Source organism: Pyrgilauda ruficollis, unplaced genomic scaffold, assembly GCF_017590135.1.
Source record: "Pyrgilauda ruficollis isolate IOZ18807 unplaced genomic scaffold, ASM1759013v1 scaffold18, whole genome shotgun sequence".
Lineage (NCBI taxonomy): Eukaryota > Metazoa > Chordata > Aves > Passeriformes > Passeridae > Pyrgilauda > Pyrgilauda ruficollis.
In genome coordinates, this window is record NW_024516984.1 from 3907336 (window position 1) to 3924818 (window position 17483).

Consider the following 17483-nt stretch of genomic DNA (forward strand, 5'->3'; position numbering starts at 1 on the left):
TAACACCACTCAAAGAGTGCTGAACTGTACACCTGAAATTTCAGAGAACAGCTGGAAAAAAACTTGTCCTGGAGGGAAACCTTTGCAGGGTCACCGTGTGCTACATCTGGGCAGCGCTGTGGGAACTCAGCTCTGGTTCTGGTCACAGCCAAGCCAACACAGTGAGAGTCTATTTCACTCAGTTTTTCCTGGCTTTCTTTAGTGAATCTATTCACTAAATCCATTCTGTTAATTGTCTCACTCCAGGATGTGCCTCAGCAGGATGGATCTCAGGCCAGCCAGCTTCAGTCCCAGAGAGCAATAGGAATACTGGAGCACTGGGGATTGAATAACTCCCCACTGAGTCTTCAAGATGTGACTGGGGCCTACCAGTTTTCTTGTGGCACTCCAAAGAAGCTTGAAGTTTGGCAAGGATGAAAATAATCCACATAGGGATTATTTTTCTTGGATAAAACAGTATTGAAAAAGTTTATAGGTCAAATATAACATTAAATTGTGTAGAGCAAAGATATTGACTAGATACTCTGGCAGTGCCCAGTAACTTGCCTTTCCATTTTTCTTCCAAATCCTAGTCCCCTGCTTTGCCACCTTGTACAAATATCACTACTCTGGCAGTGCCCAGTAACTTGCCTTTCCATTTTTCTTCCAAATCCCGCTTTGCCGCATTGTACAAATATCATTTTGACCCTGGGGATTTGCAAAGTAACTAGATTTCTCAGAAAGCAGACTTGGATGTGATATGAGACACTGTGCTCTCAGTTGTACCAGTACCACTATGCTGGTTTTGACTCCCCATGCCTCATGTGATCTCCAGCAGATCCCCACCACCACCTCCTGCAGCAGAGCCTGCAGTAATTGTGCTCATTTTTATGGCAATAAAAATGGCACCATTATGCCTGCCTGTAGCACACTGTTTTTTGTTTTTTCAAAAGCCTCAAAAGTAGGTGTCCTTGTCATCATTCTCAAACCCTCTCAACCTTGTTACTACCAGAGGGGTGCCAGATAGGACTTTTAGCCATCTCCCAAGATGTCAGCCATAGAGAAAGGACACACTGCATGTCCTGAGGGAAAGTGAGACACAGGCAGTATGTGCATGGTGGCTCTGCTCCACCTGTCCTGAGGCTTGGGTCCACTCCTTGAGCAACTGGGAATGGTTCCGAAATGGAGAAAAAGCTTTCAGGCATGTATTTATTTTGCCATATAACATGGTAGTGGACTGAAATAAACAACAAATAATTAAAACATTTTATGATGAAGAGAAGCAGAATAGCAGTCTATCAGAGTACTTATGTTGATTCTCCTTTGGTATGTTGGAGAGTAAACACAGGAAAAAAACAGTAAATGGGCTTTCATATGGTGACAAAGAGTTTCTTTAATGAAATACTGATCAAAACATCACTAAATGAAAAAGACAAAGTGTGATGTTTTATTTTACCAAAACATTGCTCCCAAAGAGTGCTTTAACACATTTATGTCAGCACCTTCAATCTTCACCTTGTGTTTCAAAGATACTACGATGTGCTGCTGGTACAATTAATTTTTGCTGGAGGCTAGACCAGTACAACAAGATGCAAAACAATTTTAAGATGCAGATTTTTTAAGCATGTGATTTTCTGCAGAAGTGGTGTGCTCAAAAGAAAATTCAGAACAATTTTGAATCTTATGGGATTTAGATCGCCCCTCAATGCAATGTAAATTAGGATAGATGGTGATGGAGTTTACAGCTATTGTAGAATTTAACTCATTCCTGAGCACTACTCTAAGTACATTTTAAGATATTCAATGAGCATGCTTAAAATTAATAATGTGTTTAACAGCTTTCTGAAGTAAAGACTAAGTGTTCTCAAAATATTTTTAAGGCCTAAGCATAAAATGGAAGTCCTTTTATTATTATTATAATTATAGCCTGTATAATAATATATCTTATAATAATAACTATTATTATTATATCTTATCTTGCACCTAAAAAAAGTTGTGTGTCTCACATTTAGGCTCATGCTAAATTTCACATAGGTAAGATTAAATGAGATTATTTTCACACAGATAATAAAACTAGAAAAGTTAAAATAAAGGAATGTAGGTCCTGAACTGAGATATCAAAGAGTATTATACCATTACAGGAAAAAATGAATCTAATGACTTGGACACACAAGCAAATGATGAGGTTATAACACATCATAGACATCAGTTGCTCTGTAAGGACTTATGTATATATCCACCTATAAATGTGATACAAACTTCTTTTCATAAATGCAAACTTTGAACCTTTTTGAAGCCTCAGGTACTTCAAAGTAAACAAAACCCTGCAAGCCTGTGCAGCGCTCCTGCTTGCTTATCTTAAAATTGCTCTTTATGTTGTCTCACATATGAAAAATATTTAAAAATCTGTAAGTAAGGAAACTGAAAAGGTAACAGTTATATTCCTTAATACTGTGTCGTACACAGTCACTGTTTTTCCATTGGATGTCGACCGTAAGACAGTTTCTTCTACAAAACTTTCCTGAACATGCTTATAAAAACTGAAAAGTAAGCGTCAAAGCTTGTTAATCCTGGTTTCGTCCAGGACAGAGTTATTTTTTTACCGTAGCCAGAAGTGGTGGTGTGTGTCTGTGGTCCCAGCAGCCAGGATACTGAGCCCACTGGATCGGACTGCTTGAGCCCAGGAGCTGTGGGTTGCTGTGTGCTCTGCTGAGTGGGCCTGGCCATCACCCAAATATTGTTGAACACCATTTTACACCACTGCCAGGGACAGGGGAAAAGGACTTTTTCTCTGGTTTCTGGAAAGAAAGGCATTCCTTTTCCAGTTCGGAGAAAGTGTGGCATGGTGTGGTGTGGTGTGGTGTGGTGTGGAAAAGCTGGTCGGTATTGGGCTTTCTGTGTAAATAGTTTTTATCTTATACCTTTTGTTATTAATATTTTTGCTGCCACTGTTCCTTTTTTTTTCTTCTTTTTTTTTTTTTAAATTTCATTTCTGTTTCCAGTAAATTGTTCTTGTCTAAAACTGCAATTTTCACCCCTTTGTGCCTCCAATTCTCAACTCTATCCCTGGAACAGGAAGGGGAAAGGAAAGGGATGTGAGCAAGCAAGTGGAATCTCATTTGGGAGAGTCTCAGAGGGTACTAAATTGGGAATGTCACTGCTAAACCATGACAATGTCTTTATAGCACATCTCTTTTTACATTAAATTTGCTGTCTTGTCAAAGAAGGAAATTATGTTGCTTCAGCATAATATGCTCCTGATATTTTAACCAATTTATTAACTTCTTGGTCTTGATAAATTGATTTCTAATAATGTGTTTTAGTACATTTTTTAGAATCAAAGCTAGTCTCATCTAATCATTTTCTCGATCTCTTCTTCTCAAAAATAGATATAGCACCTCCCATACCCACTATTTCTTACCTTACAAGACATCCATAAATTTTTGGAAGGAATCACTAATAGTCAACACACAGATTCAGCTAATCCTTTGAACACACTACAGTGAACGTGATCAGATCATTTTCATCAAATTCACTTAGTCAAACATTGGTTAGCCAATTTTTTTATTGCATACCTTCTGGTAAAAATTTATTTTCTTTAATAGCTGGTCAGTTAACCGCTTTTGATGAAGTAAAAGGAGTCTTTTCTGTATCATCTGCTCTCTTTTCCTCCTAACTAAAAATCAGAGGATGTTACTCTAATGAAAATTTTTTGTTATCTTTTATACTATTATGTACTTTAACCTTTCTGACATCCTGTAGGATGACTGCTCTTCTTTTCTACTTCCAGTCATGGTGTTTTGATTCCACATTTTGTACAATTCCTTTTCAATTTTTAGAATGTTAGAGAAAGTTGATTCTGTCATATTTTTCTTTTGATTTTTTTCTGCTTCAGGAGAATTTTATGTTCTACATTAAGCACATTCAGTGCAAGATTTTCTGCACTTCTTTTGTCCCTCAAATTTCTTTCCAAGAATCATTCTACTCACCAGAACTCTGAACTCGTTTAATTCTGTCCTTTCAGAAATCTGTTATCCTCTTTCTACTTACAGTCCTTCCTTTTAACAGTGACTATTTTGTGACAACTAAATTTTTTAACCAATGTCTCTCAGTGAAAATCAAATCTACTGTAACTACTTCCCTCTTATCTGTCTCAGTCTTGTGGGTGGATGCTGGCCAGCAGCTAAGCACCCACATGATCACTGTCTCACTCCCCTACCATTGTCCCCTATCAGGATGAAGGAGAGATCAAAAGTTGAAAAACCTAATGGATTGAGATATTTGCAGTGTAATAGGGGAAGGGAGAAGGGAAAAAATCCAAGTGATACAAAGGCAATTACTTTTCATGTCCCATAAGCTGTCCAGGCAATCTCCAAGCAACAGCTGCTTTGGAAGAAAAAGCTTCCCAATTTTTATTTCTGACTATATGAGAGAATGTCTCTCTGGCCAGGTTGGGTCAGCTATCTCAGATATATTTCTTCATAACTCCTTGCCCACACCAAGCCTCTTAATTACAAAGGCAGAATAGGAAAATGAGAAAATCATGAGACTGTGCAAGCACTGTTCAGCAACAGGCAAAACATTGGTGTGTTTTAGAAACAAATCCAAAACACTTATAGGATTCTATGAGGAAAGTGAACTCCATCCCAGTCAGAACCAGTTACAATGTTCTGAAATAAGTAAATGTTCCCAGTGTTGCCAAAACTTTATTAATCACTGATCTTTTCACATATTATGTTAAGCGACACTGAGATAATAAAAGTTCCTCGTTATCATACAATCAGAGAATGGTTTGTGTTGGAAGGGACCATACCATAGAATGGTAAAGGGGGTTGGAAGGAACCTTAAATGTCATCTAGTTACAGCCATCACAGCATGGGCAGGGATGCCATCCACCAGATAAGATTACTCAGGACCCCATCCAACCTGGCCCTGAATATTTGCAATGGGACTCCCACAACTACCCTCTGTTCAGTGTTTCAGTGCCTCACTGTCCTCTGAGTGTAGAATTTCTTCCTAACATCTAATCTAAATTCCTTCTTTTTTTAGTGGAAAATAGTTCCCCCTTTATCCTATCACTATCTATCCACGTAAAAAGGTGTTCTATTTTATAAGCCCCCTGTAAGTCCTTGTGCGTGATCAGTACTCCAGAGCAGGACACTGTACTCCAGGTGGGGTCTTACAAGGTCAGAGCAGAGGCAAAATTAAGATGAAGGGAGCAATGGAAGGATTCTCTTAGTTGCTCATAAAAGCCTCATGATCTTCTAGAGAAATAGTTTGCACTACATCCATGAAAGGACACAATCTAAGATATTTTTCCTCTTTAAAATTCCTTTAGAACTTTCCACGGTCTCTCTTATCCCTATCTTTTCTGTAGAACAAGTATTTGTGAGAAAGCCTTCAAAAGCTCAGAGGTAGAAATGAACATAAATGCCAGAAATCACAGAACATCTTTTAAAATCTTTTGAAATACTGGAACAGGGACAGAGTAGACCAAGGTTACCAGGAACACCTACAGAGTTTAGTAGTTTGTAGTTGAGAGTAATGATGAAACAGGGATTCTCTTCTCCAAAAATAATATTTCTATCACTTCAGCTATGGACAGCTATATGGTGAAACTCAAATCTCTTCTATGTAGCATGGAGGCTCAGACCTAAAATGCTTCTGGTTGTCTTATTCTGAGATGCCACCCTCAAATTTCCATCTGAAGTTTTCAGACCAGACAAGGCATGAAAAAAAACTTCTTCAATGTGTCTGATTTCACTCCTGTGTTGTTGCTCTCAGAGCCAGTCTCTTTACATTTCAGCTGCAGTAGAAATCAGCCTTAATTCCTTCCATGGATCTGGAGCATAAATTCTGAAGTACTTTTATGAGATGTAAGGTTTATTGAGCAGAAATACATGTGGGCATAGTAGCCCTAACAATCGGTAATGCTTCACTAAACATAATTGATTTGGAAAAAAAAAGTGGATGTTTCCTCAAGTTTGTAAAAGCTCTATGACAAAAGTCACCTGGGAATAGGATAAACACACTATCAATACCCTCCTGAACAGCCAAGGAAGAAATCCAGTCCAAACTTGGTTCTCACCCTTGACAAAAAAATCTGTGAGAAACCAATTTTATTGCTCTGAAATTGTTAGTTATTTCACTGATCATTGCAAATAAAACAGTCACAAAAATGAGTCCATAACCAAGCACAGAATCATAAGGACTAAAAGTTTAAATAACACTCAATTAAGAAAGAAAAAAAATATTAATAATAGTACTAGGAGTGGGAGCATTAATAAGTACTCAGATTTCATTATAATTTTGGTAAACATTGCACAGTGCCATTGGGAGATACATTTTAGGTTACCATAATTTTTCTGATAAAAATTGTATTCGGGTAAGTTAAAGTGAAATCTCACTTACCTGTAAAGTGCTGAAAGTGGCCGCTTGTTGCCAGGTTTTGGTCTGTATGGTTTTGGTTCTCCTGCCATGTTGATATCTGAAAGAAAACATTTTATATCAGTAAGTCAAACATCTGGAAGTTTGCAAAGGCACCTTCAAGTCCCTGAAAATGAGCAAGAGGCAGTGAAAAGGGACAGCATACCTTAAACACCTGTCTAGTTTTTACCTCTTCTGAATTGATGCCATAAAACTTTCCAAAAATTTTTTACTGTAATGCGTAAGGATTTCAAAATATCAGTTTTTGTTAACAGAGAGAAATTACATTTTTTAAACACAGAAGTTTCTACATGATGAAGCCAATAATGTATTTCTAATAGAGAAGATTTGGATAGTAACTTAGATGGTGAAATAAACTATGATCTCAAGTCATATTCTGTTGAGGAGAATTGCAATTGTTCTGAAGATTTCCCTTTAGGATCTAAAGAAATGCACACTGATCTTTAACTGCTACTCTGTCATCCACTTAGAAAGCATCTATTTCCCATCCCAAATGCATCACTCCTTGGAGAATGAGAAAATCTGGGTTTGCAAGTGTTTTCTCTTAAGCAGATATTTATTCTTCTCAACAAGATCAGAAATCTTGTGAACACTTTGAAAGTTCACTTATATTCTACCTGTAAATTTATACTTGAAATATAAAAGAAAGTCAACCTTATGTAGATTATAGATATATAGATATACAGCTTCTATAGAGATATATAGATATATAGCTTCTATAGACATTATTTTTGTTCTCAAATTTGTCTCTTCATTTGAATCATGCTCAAAGACATACCAGGAGATAGATGTCTCATTATGATTGCTAAAACAGTTATATGTGGAGAAAAGAGCAGAGACCCTTCTGTGGAGAATACCTTCTGGAGTTTAGGAAGCTGTCTGTATAAAAACAAATCTATATGAAAAAGCTCCTCCATTCTGATTAAATGTTGCAAAATCAACTTTACACTGAATCACATGGATAAAGTGAAACTTTTGTTTAGGAAACAAATTTCATGCAATTTGTGGGATACTACAGCTAAATCTCTTCTCAGCTTCAATAATATAAAAAAAATTAGTAACTCAACAAAATAATCAGAATTATTTTAGGGTAAAAATGGTGTGACAGAACATCATATCCTATTAAATGTGGAATCATGTGGTGGTTGAGGTTTGCAAGAAAACGTATGTTTTCAGTAAAGTCTATTTTAACCTGAAAAGTCTGTTTTAACCTGAAATTGACTGTGGTGGAGGGAGATGTAGAAAGATAAAGTGTAGGAGTAAGGATAAACACTGCTCAGTGAAGTGATACTAAAAGCTCAAACATTTTTATTTATTATTTTTGACCTCAAAAGATGCAGTAAAAGCCTGAGACTTATTGATTGGATACTTTTATTTCATACAAAAATAATAAAAAGCTCCCGATCTGACCTTTTTTAACAATCAGGATTATTGAAAATGCATGTCCCTTAGACTTCTTTTTGACAGAAAATATTTTGCCAATGGAAATTTCAAACTTCAACTATTTAAAAGAATTTTAAAGATTTTACACTTGTTTTTGGTATTTTGAGCTCAGTCAGTATGTATTTAAAATTATACAATGACCTGATATAAAATGCTTTTATGTAGAAATATGTAATATAAAATACTTAAGCAGCATTTTCCTTATATAAAGTATTTTGGTGTTAAATCTTACTTCAGTTTCTTCTGTAGGAGCTGTATGCTACTAAATCATAATTTTTCATAAAATAGCAATTTTCTTGTTTCATTTGGAGACAGTTTTTATGCCTCCTTGAAATGCTTTCCTTCCCTTAATTTTAGCAAGTGCTTTATTAGATATATATTATTTTTGTCTTCCATTTTTTTATAAGTTCAACTATGATGCCCTTATTGCAAGATATATAAATTCTAATATGTTGAATCAACAAAGTAAATGCCAAGAATTTCTGAAAGCCACTGAGGAATTTTGATAGCTCTGTTGCATTTCCATCGGCTCCTGGAAACAACAGAATTGAAACAAAATTTTTATCCTGTGACCTTTGCAATAATTAGACCTTTTCATACTATTTTTATATGTCAGTTTAAGGTCATTGACTGTGTTGGCTTTCACAATCTCCTACTACAAGTTGGACAGATATTAAGGAAAAAATAGTAGAATTATAATCTGCTCTTGGGAAATATCTCAGGCTGTGGTATCCTCTTCACAATACCATAATTTTCACATATTTTTCATCTCTCATCTGCTACTGTTTCAGAGGTATATCTTAAACATTCTTCTCCTTATACCCTTATTTACGGGTTTTAAAAACTTTTTTCATATCCTCCTGGGACAGATCAATACTATCTTGATGACTGTTCTTATAGACCTACATTTGCAGCTCTACAAAACCCACTTTTAAAAAAGTTGAGTAGTGTAGAAGCTAAAGACTGTTAGTTATGTGTTCTCTTTATTTCAATCAAAAATGTCAGAAAGGTGACACTGTAAGAGGCACAGTGGCAAAGCTGTTCAGAATCAGTTAAGATTCCCTCACACTTAAATAAATCTCTAAACAGTGAACTACTTTATACTGATAGTAATAGCCCAAAATTCTCTTTAGCACAGGAAATAGTTCTTAGAAAAGCTGTGCACATGGGGCTTTTCTGTTAATATGAAAGTGATTGAACAGCTCTGCAACTCCCAAAGCACTTTGTAGCAAGTTAAGAATGGATGTAGGAAATGCTTTGAAAAGTTAGAAAAGATTTTCACCCCATTATTTTTTCAGCACTATCTCTTCCAGCCTCAATTTTCTAACTAAGATTAGAAGTGAACTTGTCAACATTTCGCAAGATAGATTATTTCTATCCCAACTGGAAATCTTGTGAGATAAGCTGTTCTCTTCCTTCATCCATCATTGGTTTAACAGCAGACATTTACATCTACTAGATCATAAACTCTGTGTCAAATAAATTTGCTGTCAGCAGCACAGAGATTTACCTGTGCTAATGATTCCACCCCAAGGAATGCAGAAACATATCACTCCTTAAGCTGTCAAATTAGCTACTACACTTGCACATGAATATGTACCAGACAACTTCTTTTACAGGGGACACAGACATTCACATTTCTTCTGGAGAGGCATGGATTTGATGAATTGGCATCTGATGGATAAAGATATGGCTCGTGGTCAAGCTCAAAAATTTATTAAATTGGTAGATTTTCTAGTGAAGACCAATGATGAGTGGCATTCCTTGGGGATCAGTATTGGGGCTGGTGCAGTTAAACATCTTTCTTGGCAACACAGACAGTGGCATTGAGTGTGCCCTCAGCGGGTTTGCCAATGACACCAAGCTGTGTGGATACTGGAGGCAAGGGATGCCATCTAGAGAGACCTTAATAGGCATGAGAAGTTGACCAGTGGGAACACTATGAAGTTCAACAAGGCCAAGTTGAAGGTCCTGAACCTGGGTCTGGGCAATCCCAAGCACTAACACTGGCTGGGCGGAGAACAGATTAAGAGCAGGGTTAGGGAATGAAGATGAGAAGCTTGGTGTGACCTGGTAATGTGTGCTTGCAGCCCAGAAAGCCAACTGTAACCTGGGCTTCATCAAAAGCAGTGTGGCCAGCAGGGCAAGGGAGGGAATTTGCCTCTCTGCTCTGCTCTCAAAGTACTGTGTCCAGCTCTGGGGCTCCCAGCATAAGGATGTGGGCCTTTTTAAACAAGTCTAGGGGAGGGCCACCGAGATAATCAGAGGGATGGAGTACCTCCCCTGCTGAGAGAGGCTCTCCCAGGCTGAGAGAGCTGGGGTTGTTCAGCCTGGAGAAGAGAGAGCTTTACAGGTACCTTTCCTATGCGGGAACGGAGCAGCCCAGGGACATTATTTTCTCAGCTTGTATACTAGAAATGTTCATGTAGATATCAATACCAAGATAAATTCATCACTGAAATTCAAAATACTATGGAAATATTACGAATGTAAAAATGAATATGCAGAAAACAACACATTGTAATGCAGCATCCTGGTTTTATGTGCTTTCAGAATCAAACGAAATTACACTCTTTATCAAAAGAAGTCCATTTTTAGTTCTACACTTTCTTGTTATCATGGCATAGCTTAGTCAAATAATGAGATTTAGATTTCATTCAAGGTTGTGTGTCATCAGCAGAATAGATCTGATTTTGAGCATAGTATTTTTATTTGTAATCATACTGAAAATTCCTGGTGATTAATGACAAAACATAAAAATAATTTAAAAAAGAGCATGATTACCATTTTAGAAGGGCATTCATTGTATTGAGTGGCTACATAAAATTGTCAGAAAAGACAACTCAACACAGCATGATCTACATTTCTCCTATCACCATTTCCTGCCACTGACAACCTACCTCCTCCAGACATGAACATCCCACCTTTGGAGAGGCAGTATCTGCTAGTCCTTATGCTTTGCTCCCAGATTACTGGCAAAGTAATCTGACAGATCTGACAATCTGGTGCTGAAGACAACAGCAGACTTAAAACAGGCTTTGTAAGTGCAAGCAATGATACCTAAAGACCATTCATACACTAGAAGTATTTCAGTATTTATTGGTATCCTTGCCCTTCAATTTCTTTAAAAGATTCTCTAAAGGAAAAAACAAAACCAAAATAATTTTGGTTTGCAAAAACAAATGCCACAAACAAGAAGCTTCAACAGGCACTAACTCAGTTCATGAAAACGGGGATTTTGGATTTCTGCTGCCAATGCAGAGCTCATGCCTCAGGCTACCTCTAACCTACAAGATTAAATGGAGCCCTTTCAAGGCATGAATACTGTTTTATCTCTTCTATTAAATTGTTAAATTGTTTCTTTCCTTAACTTTTAGCCACAGTTTACAAGTACTGTCCCATGTGATTTCTGAATATATGTAGAGAATGGACATGAGCTAGAGACCACTGCAGGAATTTTGCCCAGTGAAAGAGAACAGATCCACATAACTATAATTAGTACCTGTAGTTTAATATTAAGGATGTGACCTCTGAGTGTAGGGTGCATGTCAGATAGACTGGAAACCAAAACCTGGAGCTAAGAAAAGTCCAAATACCTTCAGAGCTCAAAAGATTATTTTCTAAGACTTGGCTCCATTAGGCATTCTTCCATACATTCTTGCAAATGGTTACAGAAATTGAGAGATTCCTTGATCAATTCTACACTTGTTTGACTTAAATTTTTGATAAAAAACCTGTATCATTGTGTATTTCCAGATAAGCTGGAAATAGACCAACATTTAATAGAAGAGATAGTAATTTAAATTAGGATATAGGAAGGAATTCACACAGTGAATGTACAATCTATATACAGAGGGAGGTATTGATAGAGTGAGACCAGGATGCATTTTCTCCTCTTTCAGAAGACAAAAAGTATTTAGGATAGAGAGAAAGACAAAGAGGTAGGTACAATTTAGAGAAACCTTGTAGCCATATGGTTTATAGTATAACTGTACACCAGAAAAGCTAAGGAAAAGCTAAGCTATCTGTCTTTCTTTTATACTCTTCCATCTACTAGTCTTATAAATTTCCCTGCTGCCTGCTAAAGAAATTTTAAAGAAGTCATATGACATTTTTTTATATCATAAACTTACTTTTTTCTTTATGTGTTCCATTGATTACATGTCATCTCCTCCCTTTCCCCATCTCTAGCATGTGAAAAAGCAGAGAGAAAAGGACAGCTCTCTGTTCTCTTCCATTATGTGCTCAAATTGTACAGCTGTAAAGATGAAACTTTCCAGAAAATTGAACACAAGCTCAAATTGATTCTCAAGGCTAGTAAAATATTAAATGGAGTTCAGGGTCATACCTTTTCCTTTTCCATAATGGTATTAAAAATTCTTGTGGGACTCTTGGTATTTGGATTTTCTCTTAGCATTGAAGTAATTGGAAGCCTTTTTTTGTACAAAGATGACAGCTATTGTTAATGCTTCATACAGAAAGAGCTGCTTGTTGAATGGTATATAAAATTGCTTTGCTCAACCATTTCTTCTTTCATTAAATACTGCTAAAATGAAATGAGGCTATAGGATTATATAAGCTATCATTCTTAAAATCATTCAGTAGCAAAAGTGTCAGGAGTTGTCTTGCAGGAATTTTTTTCTGTTCCCCAGGGAATTGGGTTGGTGTGAGGACAGGCGACAGCTGAAAGGGGGAATCCTGTCCTGTCTGTCTGTATGTCTGTCACACATCATTCCTTCAGAGCCCTGGAGACAGCAGTCTCTCAGCTCCAGAATGGATGCCAATGTACTTCACAGCTGAGGGGGAACATTGGGCTGCCTTGGTTTTTCTCTCTTTGCTGCACCTCCCACCCCCAGTAACACCAGAATCTGGGCCAAACTTCCTGGCCCTACTGGTTGTGCCATCAGCAGTGATCCATGTTCATGCCTAGGGAGAGGCATCACTTGTGCCAGGGGAAGAGGAGAATGTTTATTTGTGCCCTTGGACTGACTGCCCACAGACTCCACTGTGATTGAAGAATCTGTGGCCAAGACCCTAAAAACTGCTTCTCTTCTGGTGCTTGAATCTCTGCAGAGGAATTACTGTGATGTGTCAGGAGTCACCCTGGGGTACAGGACTGCAGGGGAAGGAACACCACAGAGAATATGGCGTGCCTTGTGAAGGGATTGCTATGGGAAGGAGAGCAGCCCTGTTGCTGGCAATCCTGCCTCCTCCTCCTCCTCCTCAGCTCAGGGCTTGTGCATTCCTCTACAAGAAGTTCAACACTTGCAGATGCAGGAGAATCAGAGTCAGCTTCAAAGGGACTGTGTGGCCATGGCCATAGCCATTTATCTGCAGACCAGCTCTGTAAGAGCTGTGGGGGTTCGGGTGTTAACTGTAGAACATAGCCTGGTTCGTGCCATGGCAGCCATGAAGATGTCACATGTGTGTTTCACCCCACCAGAGCCAAATTATAGATGCAGGCAAGTAGAGTCTTCCTGTAAGAAGATCCTTTTAATTTAGTCAGGCTTGCACCTTCTGTTTCTCACCCAGAGAACAAGATTTCTACTAGGTACTTGTTTAACATGTGGACTAGTAAGTTATGCACATGCAGAAAATTAATGTTGCCATGAGGGTAAAAGAAAACAACAGAAAAGTACATCAGGAGCTTTCTGATATCTTCAGGAAAAAAGAAACAGTTTTTATGTAAGCTTAGCCAGCAAGAAAATGAACCCACAAAAAGAGTTCAAGCAGGGAGTCTCATATGATTGCAAACCCTGTTAGCACTTATACCTTCTCACTGATGTTGTTAATGGGAAACAGAACTGGTCCTTGATGTACAGCTTTTTTTTTTTTTTTTTCCCAAACAGTGAGGAGTGCAAGGATTACCTTTGTTTTCTCTTGATCACAGTAAAGATGCTGTTTACAAATAAAATATAGAGCATCTGTCTTCTTTCAGATCAAGTGCAATCATTGCAAGGCAGCAGGCAACAAACTCTTTGCCACTCTTCTCTGATAACAAAAGATAGTTATTACCATGAGACCCAGACAAAGCTTCATGTTGGCTGGATGTCTGAGTTTCTCAGCACTGCAATTAGCCCCAAGCAGAAACATTAAACAGTGTGGTGGGGATAGAGTATGAAAGTCCCTCATCAACTTCTTTCAGAGTTCAATATGATTTATTCTAGGGAACATGCCCTGAATCCTGGTAATTTTCAACTTGTCCTCAGACTACATTTTTTCTCTCTCTCTCTTCTAATACTTGGCTACATTCTCTGCCCCATGGCCATTCATCTGATTCTCTTACTAATGTTAACTTCATGCTCCTAGCAATAGTTTTTCATGACAATTGAAATCTGTAGTGTACAAAGAAGTTCAAAATCCCCATTGCCCCAGTCTTTTTATCTTACTCACTATTTCTCCTGCAGATGGTCAACTTTATTGACTTAAACATGAGGAAAAAGCCATCAAAATAACAACATTTTGCAAAAAATTACCAACATTATCTGCAATTGTTAATAATTTTTCTTGGACATTAAAACAAAATTTGCTGACAGGTGAAATGCATTTTCTCATAATCTTGCAAAGTGAATGTAGCCAAGGCTCTCTGGGCATCACAGGCAGAGTGGCTTCCAGAGAGATACTTTGCAATGCACATGTTGTTCTGCATGTTGCAGCCTGGGACCTTTCCTGGTTCGGGCAGGAGGTTTCAGCAACTGCAGGGCCAGGGAGTAGAGGCAGTAGGTGATTGTTTGGGGCAGAAAATGCTGATGGACACCTTCAAAGTGCAGTTAGGTGTGAAGGCAATGTGTCTCTCTGAAAGGCTGGCTGGGATTGGCATTACAGTCATCACTGAGGGGTTGGTATGTTTGACACCCGGACCATTGTTGTCAACAGCTTCAAGTTGAGGTCTGACCTTGAAGGTATTCCCACAGGCTAGAGGCTTTCATCCAGGCTCACAACAGATCAGAGAGGAATCATGCTGTGGATTTCACTGAATCTTGAAAAATTGTGTTCACTGATCAGGGAAGCTGGTGGGGGTGACAGAAATGGACGTCTGCAGCCCCAAATGCACTTTCAACATTTTCCAGTAATATTCCTCTCCGAAAGGTCTGGTTTTACCCTCATTCTCTGACCTGAAATCTTTCCTCTAATCTTCAGTGTTCTTGGCTTCTCAGATGATCAAAGAGGCAGGCTCTCCTGTTGGTCCCACACCACTTCAAAAAAACCCGTTGACCCAAAACAATTACTCTCAACTCATTTCAGCTGTTCAATTCTCCTTTCTATATACTCTCTTTCTGCTCATGATTCTCGTGTTCCAGGTCTTGTGAATTTAGAGATCTACAGAGGAGGATCTTTTCAAGCTCCTCCTCTGTAGTTTACTTTGGAATTGCACAGCATGTCTTCTAGCATTTTCTTTGAGATACAGCAGTTATTCCAGTGTGTCAGCTTTATGAAAACTTGTGCCCCATATTATAGACTCATAGAATTATGCAATAATGTGTGTTGGAAGAGAGCGTTAAACATCAAGTTGTCCTACTCTCCTGCCATGGGAAGGGACATCTTTCACTAGATCGGGTTGCTCAAAATCTTGTCCAAGCTAGCCTTAAACACTTCCAGTAGTGGGACATCCACAGGCTCACTGGGCAACCTGTGCAGTGCTTCACCACTATCATTCAGAAAAAAAAATCCTTATATCCGATATATCACATAATGCAGTCCTTAAAAGTTTTGTCTTTGTAACACAAACATTGTAAATCATATGATAGACAGCTACAGAATTAGCTCATACTTTATAATGGATAAACTATAAATATTACCTTAATGCTATTATAGTTTTATTATTATACGATTATATATATATATATATATTAGTTTTAGTATAATAAAATAATATAGCAGTAACATAAAGAAGACAAAGTGGAGATAATTCCATTGAAATTTGTCACATGGAATGAAATTTTATTGTGGAGGTGATATGCAAAATAAGCTATGCCGCTATGTCAAATCAAAAATTTCCTTAACAGCAATGCTTAGGTTCTAACCATGTTCTAACTCTCTTTCATTGGCAGCTTTTGAAGTTGCCCAGTGAATTCCATTTGGCAACCAGACAGCAAATACATAGAAGTCTATTGCAAAAGCAAGGCATTTAAAAATTGCAAATACCGAAAATCTTCAAAATTAATGATATGCACAGTTATTTTATTTCTATCTCTGTAGCATTCCTGCAAGGAAAACAGAAGAGTTGATAGGAATAGAGAAAATGCTATATCTTGTCAGATTGATAGTTGATATACTGTAATTTTCTGCCTTCAGCAACCCCAGATGCATTGGAAGAAGACACAAGAAACATGAACTAGGCAGAAATAAGATTATTTTCCCTCCATTCTCTTATCATCTCAGCATGATTCTCCTAAAATGCTTAGCAGTTTAGGATTACTTTAAATCCTAAAGCATGATGTTTTATCTTTCTTCCCTTACTGATTTTGTCAGTACCTAACTGTTAGGAGCTGGAACCGGAAATCACAACAATTTCAAATAGCCTTACTGAGTACATAAATGTCTATTACTTTGTTCTTGCTGATATATCATATTGGTGCATTTTTTAATGAAAAAATGTTTATTGTCAAAAAATGAGCTTTGTTTTGTCCTTATAATTCCCCTACTCTTCGCTGCCTCAAATCCTTTTTCAAACATTATTTCACTCATCAGTAATAACAAAAATAATAGAAGTCATGTCAGAAACCCTTTCTCGAAACATAAAACATCATCCTTCTCCATGCAATTTATTGGACTTCTGATGTTTACTTTTGTATTTCTACATTTGGGTTTGTATGAAAATATACTTTACATGCTGCTTCAGAGGTTCTCTCACAAATGGTTTAAGGTACTATGTATTATCAATGACATACATTTGCATATATAAAGACTCTATAACAGGAAAAAATGTAATAGCTTACTAAAAATGCTATTATGAAATAAAATAATTGTTTTAAACCTCATTAAATCAAGTCTCAATATCAAAAGTCAAATATCCAAAAGGATCACATGACATATTTCAGCTGAATTTCAAAGAAGAAAAGGTATAATTACCATTCACATTAGTACACAGTATTAGTGAATCTCTCACTGAACATTCTCTACCTTTTATGTTAATTTGGTTCGTGTTCTTCTATGCTTCCTAATAACATTTTCTGTCTAAGTCAGCTTTGCCATAAAACTGTCTATTTTTATTACCTACAAAACAAATATGTAATTTGGCTCAGAAATCATAGGAACCAAAAACTCCCTTATTCTGAGTTAATTCTTCTCCCCAGAAACCTGTGGAACCATGAGACTTCCAATTTTTTTTTTTTTTCAGAATGTGGTTATTTTGAGCATGCTGCACATAAACACACATTACAAATGTTTGCAAAAAGGCTTTGGAAACTAATCTTTACTGCAGTTGGGATAAGAAATACATAAAGCTAGACAAGATAGTGAGCACCAGTTGGACATTTGCTTCCTCTAAGGCATTTTGGATTCCTGTAAGGAGTTTGGAATCCTTATTTTTGCTTTGGGTCTCATTGGAAGCTATAGCATTTTTTCTGCAACTTCATCATGAAGTTAAAACAGGCACAACCCTCACCCCCAAT

At 37.4% G+C, this 17483-nt stretch overlaps 1 protein-coding gene across 1 annotated transcript in view; it reads right to left on the bottom strand.

Annotated features, from left to right (window-relative positions):
- Window positions 1-17483, bottom strand: part of RALYL (RALY RNA binding protein like) — a 104630-nt gene that overhangs the window by 63885 nt on the left and 23262 nt on the right. The window contains exon 2 of the mRNA XM_041464469.1: window positions 6391-6466. Coding sequence (XP_041320403.1) covers window positions 6391-6466 — 76 coding nt within the window. The remainder of the gene's footprint in view (window positions 1-6390; window positions 6467-17483) is intronic.